The following is a 15210-nucleotide window of genomic DNA, read 5'->3' on the forward strand; positions in this document are numbered from 1 at the left end:
GAGTGACTAACACACAGAGGATCCTGGCCAGCTTGCTCTGGACAGGCTGCAGTTGTCCAGGGAAGGCAAGCAACTGTCCACAGTCAAGTGGGACTAGAGGGCTCCTTCCTCAGACCTCTCACACTCTCATTGATGTAATGCTGAACCAGCTTCTCTTCTGCTCAGACCCTTACTGGGGCGGCTGACGGTTTATACTGCAGGGATCAGGGCCCTGGCTGCTTAACTGGCCCTCCGAGGGACCTGGGTGTGCTGCTTCTCTCTGTGAATGATCTTGGCTTCCTTAACCTTAACATGGGGTCATTTATGTTCATTCTGAGAAGGGGGAGACAGAGGATGAGATGGCTGGATGGCATCACTGGCTCAATGGACATGAGTTTGAGCAAATTCAGGGAGATGGTGAAGGACAGGGAGGCCAGTCCATGGGGTCACAGAGAGTCGGACACAACTGAGTGACTGAACAATTACAGCATGGGGGTCAGTGCAGAAGCAGGGAAAGGGCCTTGGCAGGGTTGGGGCTTTGCTGACCACCCTGGTCTCCCTCTGGGCTGCCCTCCCATCCCCTTCCCTCCTCCTCTTCCTCAGGCGAGTCTGCCTCCCGTGCTGCCTGGAACTCTCCTCCTCCTGACTCAGCCAGTTTTCTCCGAGGTTTGCAAAGCTCACGCTCCCCCTACTTGTCCCCCAGGAGCGGGTATGCGGCCTGTGTGGGAATTTCGATGGCGTCCAGAACAATGACCTCACCAGCAGCAGCCTCCAAGTGGAGGAAAACCCCGTGGACTTTGGGAATTCCTGGAAAGTGAGCCCACAGTGCGCTGACACCCAGAAAGTAGGTTGGGTCCCCTCTGCTGTGCGCTGTGGGTCGTGTGGCCTGCAGGGGGCGGGGCTTGGGGAGAGGGACTCTTGTTTGCTTCCGGATTGACTGTTCTGGGTCCATCTGTGTTCTCCCTCTTGGTTCCCCAGGTGCGGCTGGACTCGGCCCCTGCCATCTGCCATGACAACGTCATGAAGCAGACCATGGTGGATTCCTCCTGCAGGGTCCTCACCAGTGATGTTTTCCGAGAGTGCAACAGGCTGGTGAGGGCAGCAGGGGGCCTGGGAGACAGGCACTTCTAACCGTGGATGCTTCCAGGAGCTTTAGAAATGATCTGTAGTTGCTCACCTCTTGTGGCTTCAGTCTGTGAAAGAAAAGGAATAATCGATGTCTTATCAGGAAAGCAATGCTTGGCAAAGCCTTTTTCTTCTGTGCAATGGTTGGCTCTCTGTGCATCCTGCCTGAGCTGCCCTTCTGGCCTCAGTCTTGGGGCTTGTCCCCCACAGGTTACCTTATCTCTAACCTCAGAATGGTGGGTTCCCTTCTCCTGCCCCTGCTGTGTCTCTGGCCCCAGACATCCCACCTGTGCCCTGGGCTCCCAGGTCTTGTCTTACAGAAACTCTTCTGGTCTTACAGCCAGATTAAAAAAAAATTTTTTTTTGGCTGCTCTGTGTGGCATGTGGGATCTTAGTTCCCTGACCAGAGATTGAACCGGTGCCCCCTGCATTGGGAGTGCAGAATCCCAACTACTGGACTACCAAGGAAATCCCCTTAAAGCCAGATTTTGAGCCTGTATTTTATGGCTTCTTTGGATGTCTTTAACTCACGTGGTGATGAGGAATTTCTCCGCAAAAGGTTCAGTGTAGGTTTCTGTCTCTGTCTGAATGTATATATGCCCACATGTGTATCTGTGGGTACGTGTGTATTTGTATATGTATGTACACATGTAGGGGCAGTCACAGACAGGTGCCCAGGCCTGCTGCTTCGTCATGTCGCCCTCGTGGGAGTGGCTGAACACCTGTGTTTCATCTCTTCCTATCCAGCCAGTGAATTTTAGTCCCTCAGCACCCAGAAGCATAGGTAGGATCCCCTGGTTTGGTGGAGACCCCGGGCGCCTGAGCAGGAAGTGGGGAAGCAGTGAGAGGGTCAAAGAAACCAAGGCTGTGGGGCACAGTGAGCTGCTTAATGTCCGGTTCATTCCAACCACAACTCCCCTGAGCAAGGCTGGTATGTGGGGGTCAGGTGTGCGGCAGGTGGAAAGTGGGAGGTGGTTAGGGCTTGAATGTAGACGGCAGGTGGGCTTCCCCTAGGGTAGGTTTGGGGTCGGAGTCCAGGAGCACTGGGCCAGCCGAAGTCCAGCACGTCAGCCTATAGCATCTTAGCGGGACAGTATGGGTGGTCCTGATGGGTTTTTGGTTTTCTTGGTCTCTCTGCTGAGTGGAGTCCAGGAAAGAGTGTGTGTGTGTGTGTGTGTGTGTGTGTGTGTGTTGTGTTTATGTAAAGCACCCAGACTCCCATGAGGGTGGAAGTGGGTTATAGGGATGGATGATGGCTCATCAGGTGCCTGGAACAGATGGCTTGAAAGGAATGTTCTTCTGAAAAATTCTCAGGCACATCTCATCTATGAGAGGCTGGCAAGCCTGCCTTTTCCCCCCTTTTCTGGAATCCAGATGAGAACATAGGATTTCTGCCTTTTTACCCACCCCCTCCTGGAGACTACGGCCTCCCATCTCTCTTTCTGCTCTGGAGCCGCTGTCCCTACTCTGATCAACGGCACATTCCCGCCTGGCCGAGGGCCAGAGTCCCCACGCGCAGCCCTGGGTCATGGCCACCCGCGCCTCTCTTGCAGGTGAACCCCGAGCCGTACCTGGATGTTTGCATCTATGACAGCTGCTCCTGCGAGTCCATCGGGGACTGCGCCTGCTTCTGTGACACCATCGCTGCCTACGCCCACGAGTGTGCCCAGCACGGCCAGGTGGTGACCTGGAGGACAGCCACACTGTGCCGTGAGTCCCGCGGTCCCTTGTGATCCTGGCCGTGCACCCTCCCCTCACACAGCTGGACCGTGAGACCCTGGGGGTGGACGCCTTGGTGGGGGAGAAAGACCCACTTGGGGGTGAAAGCCGAGGTGGAGGGGTCAGGACACAGGTGTGCTTGAGGAGGGTCAGGATTGAATAAAGCAACAGGGAGAGCCTCTTCTAGAGAAATTCTGGGAGAAGAAGAGGGAGTGGTGATGAAGAGAAGAAAGAGGTCAGTGTGCCTGTAATTAGACTCGATCACATTTACCATCACAAGCGCTTCCTTGGTGGCTCTGACGGTAAAGAATCCTCCTGCAGTGCAGGATACCGGGATTTAATCCCTGGGTCGGGATGCTCCCCTGGAGAAGGGAATGACAACCCACTCCAGTCTTCCTGCCTGGAGAATCCCATGGACAAAGAAGCCTGGCAGGCTACAGTTCGTGGGGTTGCAAAGAGTCCGACACGACAGCCACTAAGCACGCTTCACACCACTGTGATCGAGCAGCTCAGATGCTTATGTCACCTCTTCCTCCCTGTGTTGAGCGACTGAACATTTTTATAAGGAAAACAGATTCAGAACCACTGGGTTCCTGGTTGGGGGGCTCTCAAAGCCCAGATGCGTCGGACGTGGGTGACTGTGTCTTTCCCCAGCACCACTGTCCTCCCCCGGGCCGTCATCCCCACGGGTCTCCCGCCATCTGTCCGGGGCTGCATGGGGTTGTCTGGGGCCTTAGTAACCATCCTGCCTGTTTGGGGGTCTGCACAGCCCAGAATTGTGAGGAGCGGAACCTGAAGGAGAGTGGGTACCAATGCGAGTGGCGCTACAACAGCTGTGCTCCGGCCTGTCCAGTCACGTGCCAGCACCCGGAGCCCCTGGCCTGCCCCGTGCAGTGCGTGGAGGGCTGCCACGCACACTGCCCACCCGGTGAGGCCCTGGCCCCCTGTGGGGATGGAGTGGAGGGTGGGGCTGGTCCTCAGGAAAGTGCCGCCCCGTCCTGCTTCGTCTCAGCCTCGCCCAAGGGCCCTTCTGTCCCCAGCCCCATCACCCTATGTCCTGTTTCTATGTCCTTCCACCAGAGCCAGGCCAGCTGAGATTTTTGCCAAGCTGAGTTCCCGTGTGATGCTTCTGGGGGTCAATTGATGGGTTTATCATCTGGAGCAGCACTTTCTGATAGAACTTTTTGCAATGCCAGGAGAGTTCAACTCAGATGTGGCTCATTGTGTCTAAGGAATTGAATGTTCAGTTTTGTTGATGTTACTTAATTTACATTCAAATGTAACCAGCCACTGGTTGTTAGTAGCTACAGCAGTGGGTAGCACAGGTTGAGAGTTATCAGGTATCTTCTTTGGTGGAGGAACAAAAAGATCCCTGGTGATAAGACCTGCTTTGTCCCGGGATTTGGAAGAGGCAAGGTAGGAGAAGGAACCCCCTCTCCCAATTTTGTAGGTGAAAGGATGCTCCCTAAGTGATTTGGTGGCCCTCGGGGGAGGCAGGCAGAGCTGGGACAGGCCCTTTGGTGCCAGGAAAGTCTTCCTTGCAGGCAAGGTGGCCACTTTGGCTCCTAACGAGAGGCTTGTCACGCAGGGAAAATCCTGGACGAGCTTTTGCAGACCTGCGTCAACCCCGAGGACTGCCCTGTGTGCCAGGTGGAGGGCCGGCGCTTAGCCTCCGGGAAGAAAGTGACCCTGAACCCTGGGGACCCTGAGCATTGCCAGATCTGGTAACACAGCACCCCCTACCCTGCCCCTGATTGTCTGAATGATCAGCCTTACTGTCAAACCTGGGGGCTTGCTCGGAAGTGTCTGTTTGGGGAAGGACGTCTTGTTCTTGTTCGGTTTGCCTCTCTGTCTTTGAGGACAGACTAGATTTCTTCCCCAGGAAACACCTCTTAGGAGATTTAGGTTTTTATCTCTTGTTGCTGAAGGAAGAGTCTGGCCTCTTCTTGTCCCTGGAGGTGGCATCTGGTCTGGGGACAGGCATCTATGGATAGCAGATTTCTTGTTTACTGGACATTGGGACGCAGGTTGGGGGAAAGTGAGGTGGAGTCCCTGACCCTGTAGCAGGGCTCATACACCGTGGGCCACCGCCAAGGTGGCCAGAATGAGGCTCTCATAACTGGAGGGAGGCATGGGTCACTCCCCCTACCGATTGTAGGGGCCCCCTACTGCCCCACTGCCTGATTGCCTCTGGCAGCTGGCCCTGGGGAGGTGAGGAGGGGGTTGAGCTCTGAGCTTCTTGAAGCCCTGCTCCTAAGTCGAGGATTTATGTTCCAACGTTGTATGCTCAGCACCACTCCTTATGGGATCCTAAACTCGAGAACTTAAACTCGCTGAGGAAGAAAGGGACCATTGCCACAGCTGCGAGGGCCAGACCCCGACTGCTCTCTGCCCGGGTGGATTTTCTAGCAAACACAGGAAAGTCGGGAGTCTGTCACTCATGCGAGGCCCAGACCCCGACTGCTCTCTGCCCGGGTGGATTTTCTAGCAAACACAGAAAAGTCGAGAATCTGTCACTCCTGCTTTATCAACCAAGGATGGAGGCCCTAAACCACGTGCAGCATGAGGAAGTAGGAGTCGACTTTCCGTTAAGACCTTGCCTGCCCCCGGCTGTGCCGAGGAGTAGGGGTTCTGAGCCGTAGGCGCATGGGGAGGACAGTCACCTGGGCACACGCTGCAGCTGCGAGCCCGTGTGGAGAGCGGTTCTGGAGCAGGCTGGGGACACTGCTGGGAGGCGCTCCATAGGGATACTCCGGGGCTCAGGGCACTGCTGTCTCCCCACTCTGTTGCGATGCTGAGAGCAAGTGGCCACAATGGCTGAGAAAGTGCCTGCAGAACAAGGTTCTAGCCTGAATGGGTCTCCACCGCAGGCAGCTTCTCCTGTGGTCTGGCAGACCCTGCCACTTTCCAGGACCCTGGTGAAAGGGAGAGAAGTGACCAGGGGACTGGAAACTTGGCATGGTGGGGTGATAAGTTGTGTGGGGGCTTGGGGCTGGGTGTGGGGCACAGCCAGATCCTGGCATGTGATGGGCATAAACCATCTGTCCATTGTGGGAAAGAATGAATGAGTTAATGTTGTTCCCCATCTAGCATCTTGGAGACCCGAGAACACCACCCCCAGTACTTTGTTCTGCCAGATAAAGCTGGGATTTCAAATCTTTATTCATCTCTCCAAAATGATTTTACTCCAGTTTTCCTTTCTTCCTTAAAGCCCAACATGTTAAACATGCTACGGAATTATGCACCTTAGACTCTGTTTAATAAATACTGAAAAACATATATCTTCAGCAGAGCATTTTCAAGTCCTGGTCAGCATCAACATTACAGAGCAGTGTTTGTCTTTGGAGATATTTGGGAGAAGGCTTGGATTATAATTAAATATTTATGTTGTTCGAGGAATAGGTTGAAAATCAATCAAATTTGAATGGCTGTGTGGACTGCCGAGAAAGAAGAAAGATTCATTTTTAGGTCCTAGGTTGGGTAGAAGCTTTGGTTTTTAAGGGACTCACAACTCAAGGGAAGTGTGTATGTGTATATGTGTATGTGTATATGTGTATGTGTATATTTATGCGTGTATATGTGTGCATGTGTATATATATGTGTGTGTGTGTGCTTCTTTCTGAACCATTTTGGTCTCTCCCCTCCTGCAGTCACTGTGATGGTGTCAGCCTCACTTGTGAAGCCTGCAAGGAGCCAGGAGGCCCGCCCCCCACCGAAGGCCCGGTCATCCCCACAACCCCATATGTGGAGGACATCCCGGAGCCGCCCCTGCATGACTTCTTCTGCAGCAAACTCCTGGACCTGGTCTTCCTGCTGGATGGCTCCTCCAAGCTGTCCGAGGCTGACTTCGAGACGCTGAAGGCATTCGTGGTGGGCATGATGGAGCGTCTGCACATTTCCCAGAAACGCATCCGTGTGGCCGTGGTGGAGTACCATGATGGCTCCCATGCCTACCTCGCGCTGCAAGACCGGAAACGGCCATCTGAGCTTCGGCGCATTGCCGGGCAGGTGAAGTATGCGGGCAGCGAGGTGGCTTCCACCAGCGAGGTCTTGAAGTACACGCTCTTCCAGATCTTCGGCAGGATTGACCGGCCTGAGGCCTCTCGCGTGGCCCTGCTGCTTACGGCCAGCCAGGAACCCCCCAGGCTGGCCCGGAACTTGGTCCGCTACGTCCAGGGCCTGAAGAAGAAGAAGGTCTCCGTGGTCCCCGTGGGCATCGGGCCCCACGCCAGCCTCAAGCAGATCCGCCTCATTGAGAAGCAGGCACCTGAGAACAAAGCCTTTGTGCTAAGTGGTGTGCACGAGCTGGAGCAGCGGATGGACGATATTGTCGGCTACCTCTGCGACCTCGCCCTCGAGGTGCCTGCCCCGACCCTGACGCAACATCCCCTCGCCGCACAGGTCACTGTGGCGCCGCAGCTCCTGGGTCCTTCGCTGCCGGGACCCAAGAGGAGCTCTGTGGTCCTGGATGTGGCATTCCTCCTGGAAGGCTCGGACGAGGTGGGCGAGGCCAACTTCAACAGGAGCGCAGAGTTTGTGGAGGAGGTGATCCGACGCATGGACGTGGGCCAGGACGGCATCCACGTCACAGTGCTGCAGTACTCATATGTGGTGACTGTGGAGCACTCCTTCAGGGAGCCACAGTCCAAGGACGTGGTCCTGCAGCGACTCCGTGAAGTCCGCTACCGAGGTGGCAACCAGACAAACACGGGGCTGGCCCTGCAGTACTTGTCGGAGCACAGCTTCTCTGCCAGCCAGGGGGACCGGGAGCAGGCGCCCAACCTGGTCTACATGGTGACAGGAAGCCCGGCCTCGGACAAGATCCAGCGGATGCCTGGAGACATCCAGCTGGTGCCCATCGGCGTGGGCCCCCGCGTGGATGTGCAGGAGCTGGAGAGGGTCAGCTGGCCCCAGACCCCCATCTTCATCCAGGACTTCGAGAGGCTCCCCCGAGAAGCTCCAGATCTGGTGCTGCAGCGGTGCTGCTCCGAAGACGGCCCGCACCTCCCCACCCTCGCCCCTGCCCCAGGTGTGTGGGGGCTTGGCGTTGGAGCGAGAACTTGGGGGGCTAGGGGCTGCCTTGGTGGAGATGCCGTTCTCAGGCTCCAATCTGTCTCTCTGCTCTGTGTTTTCTGTCATGTCCTGCCTTCAGGGAGAGGCATCTGTGGTCTTTTGAGGGGGAAGGATCTTTTCTTATGGGCTTCTGCGGTGGCTCAAATGGTAAAGATTCTGCAGACCCAGATTCCATCACTGGGTTGGGGAGATCCCCTAGAGGAGGGGCATGGCCACCCACTCCAGTATTCTTGCCTGGAGAATCCCTTGAGCAGAGATGCCTGGCAGGCTACAGTCATAGGGTTGCAAAGAGTCAGACAGAACTGAGTGACCCAGCATGCATGCATCTGTAAGATGTGGATAATAATAGTGCTTACTTGTAAAATGCTTAGAACGGTACCTAGCACATAGCAAGCACTCAAAAATGGTTTATCTCCCCTGCTATTATTACTACCTTCTTAACTGATACTAATGACTGATCAGTTTCTAGTTCTTCTTTATTTACTTACTTATTTCTGACTGTGCTGGGTCTTTGTTGCTGCACTCAGGCTTTTCTCTAGTTGTGGTGAGCGGGGGCTACTCTGTGTTGTAGTGCAAGGGCTTCTCATTGTGGCGGGTTCTCTTGTTGCGGATCATGGGCTCTAGGGCGCTTGGGCTTCAGTAGTTGTGGTTCCCCAGCTCTAGACTGCAGGCTGAACAGCTGCGATGCACGGGCTTAGTTGCTCCGGACGAGAGATGGAACCCGTGTCTCCTGCTTTGGCAGGTGGACTCTTTACCACGGAGTCCCTGGGGAAGCCCAATCCCTAGTTCTAGAGTATCTTTATTTGGAGTGTTTGGAACCATTCCAGAATCACTAGCCTTCTTTCATTGTCTATGCTTTTGTTTCTTGGTTTTTATCTGGGCTACCGATTTATCTAAACTCTTGTGATCTCTCAGTAATGGCTTCATCCAGTCTCAGAATGGCATTTGGGGCAGAGTTTGTTTCCTCACGGTGATCATGACCCTGGTCCCAACCATCAACATGAGCTTTAGGCCTTTGCAATAGAATCACCTTCTAGCTCCTCACGTGCCGCCTGAAACCCACGGACACACAAGTCCACCTTCCAGGGGTGCTTTGCTCTGCTTCCTTTGCCATCCACCTGTTTTCTGCTCCAGTCTATTGTTGGATTCTAGAAGAGCTGCAGCCCCCGAAATGGAGGGACAGGATGCCTCTGCCTCTTGCTGCTGCCTGTGGTGTTTAAACTGCCTTTGGGCGTGTTGGCATCCCCTTAACATCTCCACACTTGGGGTCTTGCAGCCCCCTTGCCTGCCGCCTGGCACCAGCTGCCACACCCATGCAGGACTGGGGGACATGCCTCCCTTATGTGGCTCCTCCCAGTCCAGCGCCCTGCACACACTGTCCAGTGAGTGTCTGCTTCAGGAGCCTGGGGCCTGTCCCCCGCTGCCCTTGGCCACTCCCTCCTGTCTCTGCAGACTGCAGCCAGCCCCTGGATGTAGTTCTCCTCCTGGATGGCTCCTCCACCTCTCCAGCCTCTTACTTTGACGAAATGAAGAGTTTCGCCAAGGCGTTCATCTCAAAAGCCAACCTAGGTGAGTGAGGCGCCCGAAGCAGGGTGTTTCGGGGGCTTCCCGCTGATCCAGAGCGTGACTCCTGCGCCCCGTCTCCCGCCAGGCCCTCAGCTCACCCAGGTGTCGGTCCTGCAGTACGGAAGCAACACCAACGTTGACGTGCCCTGGGACATACACGTGGACAAAGCCCACCTGCTGAACCTTGTGGACCCCATGCAGCGCGAGGGAGGCCCCAGCCAAGTTGGTAACGTGGGTGCGGGATGGGGGTAGGGGCCGCGTGCAGTCCCCGCTCCGGGCACAAGTGACCGAGTGACCCCGGCTGGCCGTCGCTCCTTGGCCTTAGTTTCCCTTCCTGTAAACTAAGGGCCAAGACATTCTTCCTCCCCTCACCTGTATGTGAGCCTCTCCGAGTCTCCGAGTCATCCCGTCTCAGGGATCCGAGGCTCCATCGGGAGATGGCGTGCTCAGCTGGCCTCAGGACCCCCAGTCCTGAGTCAGGACTGATTGTGCGGTCCACTGTCTGTTCCCAGGGCAGGCACTGTCCTTCGCGGCACGCTACATCACGTCCCAAGTCCACGGTGCCAGGCCCAGTGCCTCCAAGGTGGTGGTGATCCTGGTCACAGGCTCCTCCATGGATTCAGTGGAGGCGGCCGCCGCTGCTGCCAGATCCAACCGTGAGTGTCCAGAGTTCAGTCCTGTGGGCCGGGGGGGTGGGCGTGGAGTGCGGGGTGAGTGGAATGATGTAGCATCTTAGTATCTCCCTGGAGAACAGCTCTTTTTTTTTTTTTGTAGTTTTAAAAAAATTCATTTCTAATTGGAGGATAATTGCTTAAAAATATTGAGGCTCTACAAGTGGCTGGGTGAAGCTTCAGGCCAGACCACTCTGAACCCACTCGACCAGAGGTGGGCACAGACCCTTTCTCGTTCCTCTGTAACCGCAGGAGTGGCTGTGTTCCCCATCGGGATTGGGGACCAGTATGATGCAGCCCAGCTGAGGGTCTTGGCGGGTCCGGGGGCCAGCTCCAACGTGGCAGAGCTCCAGCGGATCGAAGACCTCCCCAGCATGGTTGCCCTTGGCAACTCTTTCTTCCAGAGGCTATGCTCTGGTGAGTCTTGTGATGTCTCTCTTATCCCCTCAAAATAGAAGCAAAAGCAGTGAAACCCATCTCGACACTAGAAGGTTCCCATACGTGAGATTTGGCCTTGAATTAAGACTGCTTTATAGGCCATGATCTATAAATTTCTGCTTGTGGGAGATTGTAAGACAAACCTCCAAGGGGCTGCCAGAAAGTTCTCTGTGTATATACTTCCTTCCCTCCTTACTCTCCTTGCTCACTATAGATGGGGCTTCTGGACAAAGAAACGGAAGGCAGAGGCAGGGAACCCTAACATCCGCAGGTCATGGACCTCTTCTCCAGGCCCTGCACTCATGCTCAGCATGGGTGTAAAAGACTTTAGAAAAGCAACACAGATTTACCATATAGCATGGAGATCTACATTCAAGATCTTGAAATAATCTATGATGGAATGTAATCTAAAAAATATAGCAGTCCCTCTGTGGTATACTTGAAACTGGCACAGTATTGTCTATCAACTATACTTCAATAAAAAAGAAAATAAAAAGATTAAAAAAAGAAATACAGTAACATAGAATTTAACATCAAAGTACCATAGTTTAAATTGATTTAGGGTTAGAAGCTTTTTGTTTTTACCATTGCTGTTCAGTCACCAAGTCGTGTCTGACTCTCTGCGACCCCATGAACTGCAGCACATCAGACTTCCCTGTCCTTCACTATCTCCCGGAGTTTGCTCAAGTTCATGTCCATTGAATCGTGATGCCATCCAATTGTCTCACCCTCTGTCGTCTCCTTTTCCTCCTACTTCAGTCTTTCCCAGCATCAAGGTCTTTTCCAATGAGTCAGCTCTTTGCATCAGGTGGTCAAAGTATTGGAGCTTCAGCTTCAACATCAGTCCTTCCAATGAATATTCAGGTTGATTTCCTTTAGGATTGACTGGGTTGATCTCCTTTTTTTCCACATGCATGATATTTTTTAAACTTGTTTTTTTGTATTTTCCTAATATAATTAGGTGTGAGTCCAAACCTACTAGGAGTTATTGCCCTGTCTTGCTAGATGATAGCTCTCTTGGTAGGAATTTTGAAGATCTCTTTCAAGGTTTCAGGATCTTGTCTCATTTCCCTCTTCTTACTAGGCACTGATATATTAATATCAATACATAGAAAAGAGGACAAGAAGATATCGATTGTAGTTGTTGCCATGTTATTACTGTTGTATCACTATAATGACTAACAACCACAAAGCTTATGGAATTCTCTGGTGATCCAGTGGTTAGGACTGTACGCTCCCACTGCTGGGAGCATGGACTCGCTCCCCTGGTCAGGGAACTAAGATCCTGCAAGCCATAAGGCAAAGCCAAAAAAATAAAGCACCCCACAATGTTTGCCTGAAGAACCACAGGATGACTGCCTTCTAATCTTCCATACCCGAACCCTCACTGCTCATTTCACTCACGTTCTTTTCAGTCAATCCAGCTTCAAGGACCAGCCAGGTAGCTGAGTGAATGGCTCACAATTTCTGGGTGGTGGGTGGGGACAGAGGTCTGACTTGTGTCTGTTTCAGGGTTCGTCAGTGTTTGCGTGGATGAGGACGGGAATGAGAGGAGGGTAAGTTCCTTTCTGTTGGCTTTGAAGGAAAGATCAGGAATGTATATTTGGAGTCCTCAACCTCCTGGTTAATGTTTCCTCCTTTGGTCTGGGTCCAATAGCTTTTTTTTTTTTTTTTTTTTTTAATTGGAGGCTTCCTTGGGGGCTCAGTGGTAAAAAATCTGTCTGCCAAGGCAGGAGACACAGGTTCGATCCTCATCTGGGCAGATCCCATATGCCGCGCAGCAACCAAGGCCGTGGGCCATAACTATTGAGCCTGTGCTCTAGAGCCCGGGAGCCGCAGCTACTGAAGCCCGCATACCCCAGAGCCTGTGCTCCACCACGGGAGACGTCACCGCAATGAGACCCACGCGCGGCAACTAGACAGTGGCCCCCGCTCGCCACGACTAGAGAAAGCTCATGCAGCAGCAAGACCTAGCATGGAATAAATAATAATAAAAGCCTAAATAAGTAAATAAAAAATTGAAAAATTTTGGCTGGGGATGGGAGTGGATCCACCCGTAAATCTTACGTTCTGTCTCCTATCTCCTTGCCAATCAGGCCCAAGTTGTAGTTTCTGTGTCTCTTGAGGGCGGGAGGGTTAGTTGCCTAGTGGATGTTGAAGTGCCTCACTCCAGTCCCTGCCCGAATGTGGTTCTGTCTCTGCAGCCTGGGGACGTCTGGACCTTGCTGGATCAGTGCCACACGGTGACTTGCCTGCCAGATGGCCAGACCTTGCTGAAGAGTCACCGGGTCAACTGCGATCAGGGGCCACAGCCATCATGCCCCGACGGCCAGACCCCGCTCAGGATGGAGGAAGCCTGTGGCTGCCGCTGGGCCTGTCCCTGTGAGTCCTTTGCTTCCTCAGCCTGGGCAGTGTTCAGGGTCTGGTGCCTTTTGCTTGTCTGTGCCAAGAGGTAGACCAGAAGGCCATCTCCTGCCCCTACCACCCATGTTCCCTCACTCTCCTGTCCTTGGGATGTGTTTCCATCCCATTCCAGGGCTCCCCATCTCCTTCCTGTGCCTTTTGGAGGGCACATCCCCAGATAATGCATAACCAGAGGGAGGAATTGGTTTTCTGAGGTCAGTACTCAGCCTCTTGCTCAGTCGCTCAGTCGTGTCTGACTCTTTGTGATCCCGTGGACTGTAGCCCTCCAGGCTCCTCTGTCCATGGGTTCTCCAGGCAAGAATACTGGTTAGATGCCTGCTCCTGGGTAATAAATAAGACTTTGAACTTGAGTTAGAGCTGAAAAGCCTCCCTGATCCCAGCATGGACCGCCTGCCTTTGGGGATGGTGGGGCTGGAAGTGGATTCTCAAGTTCTTACACGATTGGTGCTTCCATGGGAGGGCCCTGTGTTCTGGCCTGACAGGTGTTTAAGGCAGCTGCTCTTTCTTGCCAGCTCTCCCGAGTTTTCCTTTGATATCAGTTGTGTATTCTATATTCTTTGCCTGCCCACTGCTTCATCCTGCCATCCTTCTGGTTTGCTTTGTTTTGTTATTTTCATTTACTTGTTTTTGCATTCAACCCCTCACACAGGCTCTCTCTTTGTCTCTCTTTAGGTGTCCTCCTTACCATATAGAAGTTTGAGCACTTTTAAAGCAACCCTGGGCCTTCATTCCTTTGTAGACCGTATACAAAACACACACAAAGTAGTTTCAGATTTGCTACCAAGGAAGTTCCCTAGCGGTTCAGTGGTTAAGACGCCATGCTTCTAATGCAGGGGATGTGGGTTTGATCCCTGGTTGGGGATCAAAATCCCACATGCCACGCAGCCAAAAAAAACCCCCACAAAAACAGAACTGCTAACCAATATCTTTATGAAAACCAAATATACTAACTAGAGTATACATTCGTGCAGGGCTTTCCGGGTAGCTCAGCTGGTAAAGGATCTGCCTGCAATGCAGGAGACCCCAGTTCGATTCCTGGGTTGGAAAGATCCCCTGGAGAAGGGATAGGCTACACCCTCCAGTATGCTTGGGCTTCCTTGGTGGCTTAGCTGGTAAAGAATCCGCCTGCAATGTAGGAGACCTTGGTTCGATCCCTGGGTTGGGAAAATCCCCTGGAGAAGGGAAAGGATACCCAATCCAGTATTCAGGCCTGGAGAATTCCATAGTCCATGAGGTCGCAAAGAGTCAGACATGACTGAGCGACTTTCACTTTGGGTACAGAGTAAATTTTTCACCAAAGTTATTTAGGTTAGTTTCCCCCTTCCCTGCTGTGTACTCACATTATTCATTACCATTCATTTGATTTTGTACCTGTTTGTGTTCCGTCTTGAATTTTCCTCTCCGCCATCCTAGCTGATTCCATCTGTTTGCCTTCTGTGTGTGAGGCATTCACGTGGTTCTCAGTGTCAGAAGTCTATAGAAAGATATGCCCAGAAGTTGCCCTGTTGGTTCAAAGAGAGCAGAGCAGATAGGAGAGGATCACAGAAGTTAAGTCATTTAGGTGGCAAAGCCACTCCCACTAACCTGCCAGCTTAACACCATTTCACTGAACCAGCTTGTTCCAGGTGGGCAAAGCCACTCCCACTAACCTGCCAGCTTAATGCCATTTCTTTATCTTGGGACTTAGTACGTTCTTGTGGCAGCTGGGGCTGGACTGCTTAAGACTTGGCCACAGGGACTGCCCTGGTGGTCCAGTGGCTTAGGCTTCACATTCCCAATGCAGGGCCCTGGGTTCGATTCCTGATTGGAGAACTAGATCCCACATGCTGCAACTGAAAGATTCTACATGTGGCAACTAAGACCAGATAGATATTTTCTTTAAAAAAAAAAGACTTCACGGTACCCCCGCTGGAGTGTCTGGGAACACTTACAGCGTGGATGTCAGTGGGGTGGTAGCATTCAGGACTGTTGCTTGGACGTGATCGGCTGCCCAGAACGGGGGGAACTTTGAGTAGAAGAGCATCTGGGAGCCGATCAGCCCTGACCAATGGTGTATCATTTGCCAGGGTCTGTGCTGCCTTGGTATATGGGTCGTTCTTGCTATGGAGGTCTCCTGGGCCTGGCGGAGAGCAAGGGTGGTGTTAGTGAGTCCTTGCTAACCCCCTGGATCTGCCTCTCAGTTCTTGGTTTCCATTTCTTCACCACCATAGACGTG

General features: G+C 53.1%; 1 protein-coding gene across 1 annotated transcript in view; it reads left to right on the top strand.

Moving 5' to 3' along the window:
• VWF (von Willebrand factor) overlaps positions 1-15210 on the top strand; it is a 124922-nt gene that overhangs the window by 69917 nt on the left and 39795 nt on the right. The window contains exons 23-34 of the mRNA XM_070790261.1: positions 683-823; positions 958-1071; positions 2658-2814; positions 3593-3751; positions 4412-4547; positions 6474-7852; positions 9349-9465; positions 9548-9688; positions 9975-10118; positions 10386-10550; positions 12084-12127; positions 12776-12953. Coding sequence (XP_070646362.1) covers positions 683-823; positions 958-1071; positions 2658-2814; positions 3593-3751; positions 4412-4547; positions 6474-7852; positions 9349-9465; positions 9548-9688; positions 9975-10118; positions 10386-10550; positions 12084-12127; positions 12776-12953 — 2875 coding nt within the window. The remainder of the gene's footprint in view (positions 1-682; positions 824-957; positions 1072-2657; positions 2815-3592; positions 3752-4411; positions 4548-6473; positions 7853-9348; positions 9466-9547; positions 9689-9974; positions 10119-10385; positions 10551-12083; positions 12128-12775; positions 12954-15210) is intronic.

Source organism: Bos indicus, chromosome 5 (genome assembly GCF_029378745.1).
Source record: "Bos indicus isolate NIAB-ARS_2022 breed Sahiwal x Tharparkar chromosome 5, NIAB-ARS_B.indTharparkar_mat_pri_1.0, whole genome shotgun sequence".
Taxonomy (NCBI): Eukaryota; Metazoa; Chordata; class Mammalia; order Artiodactyla; family Bovidae; genus Bos; species Bos indicus.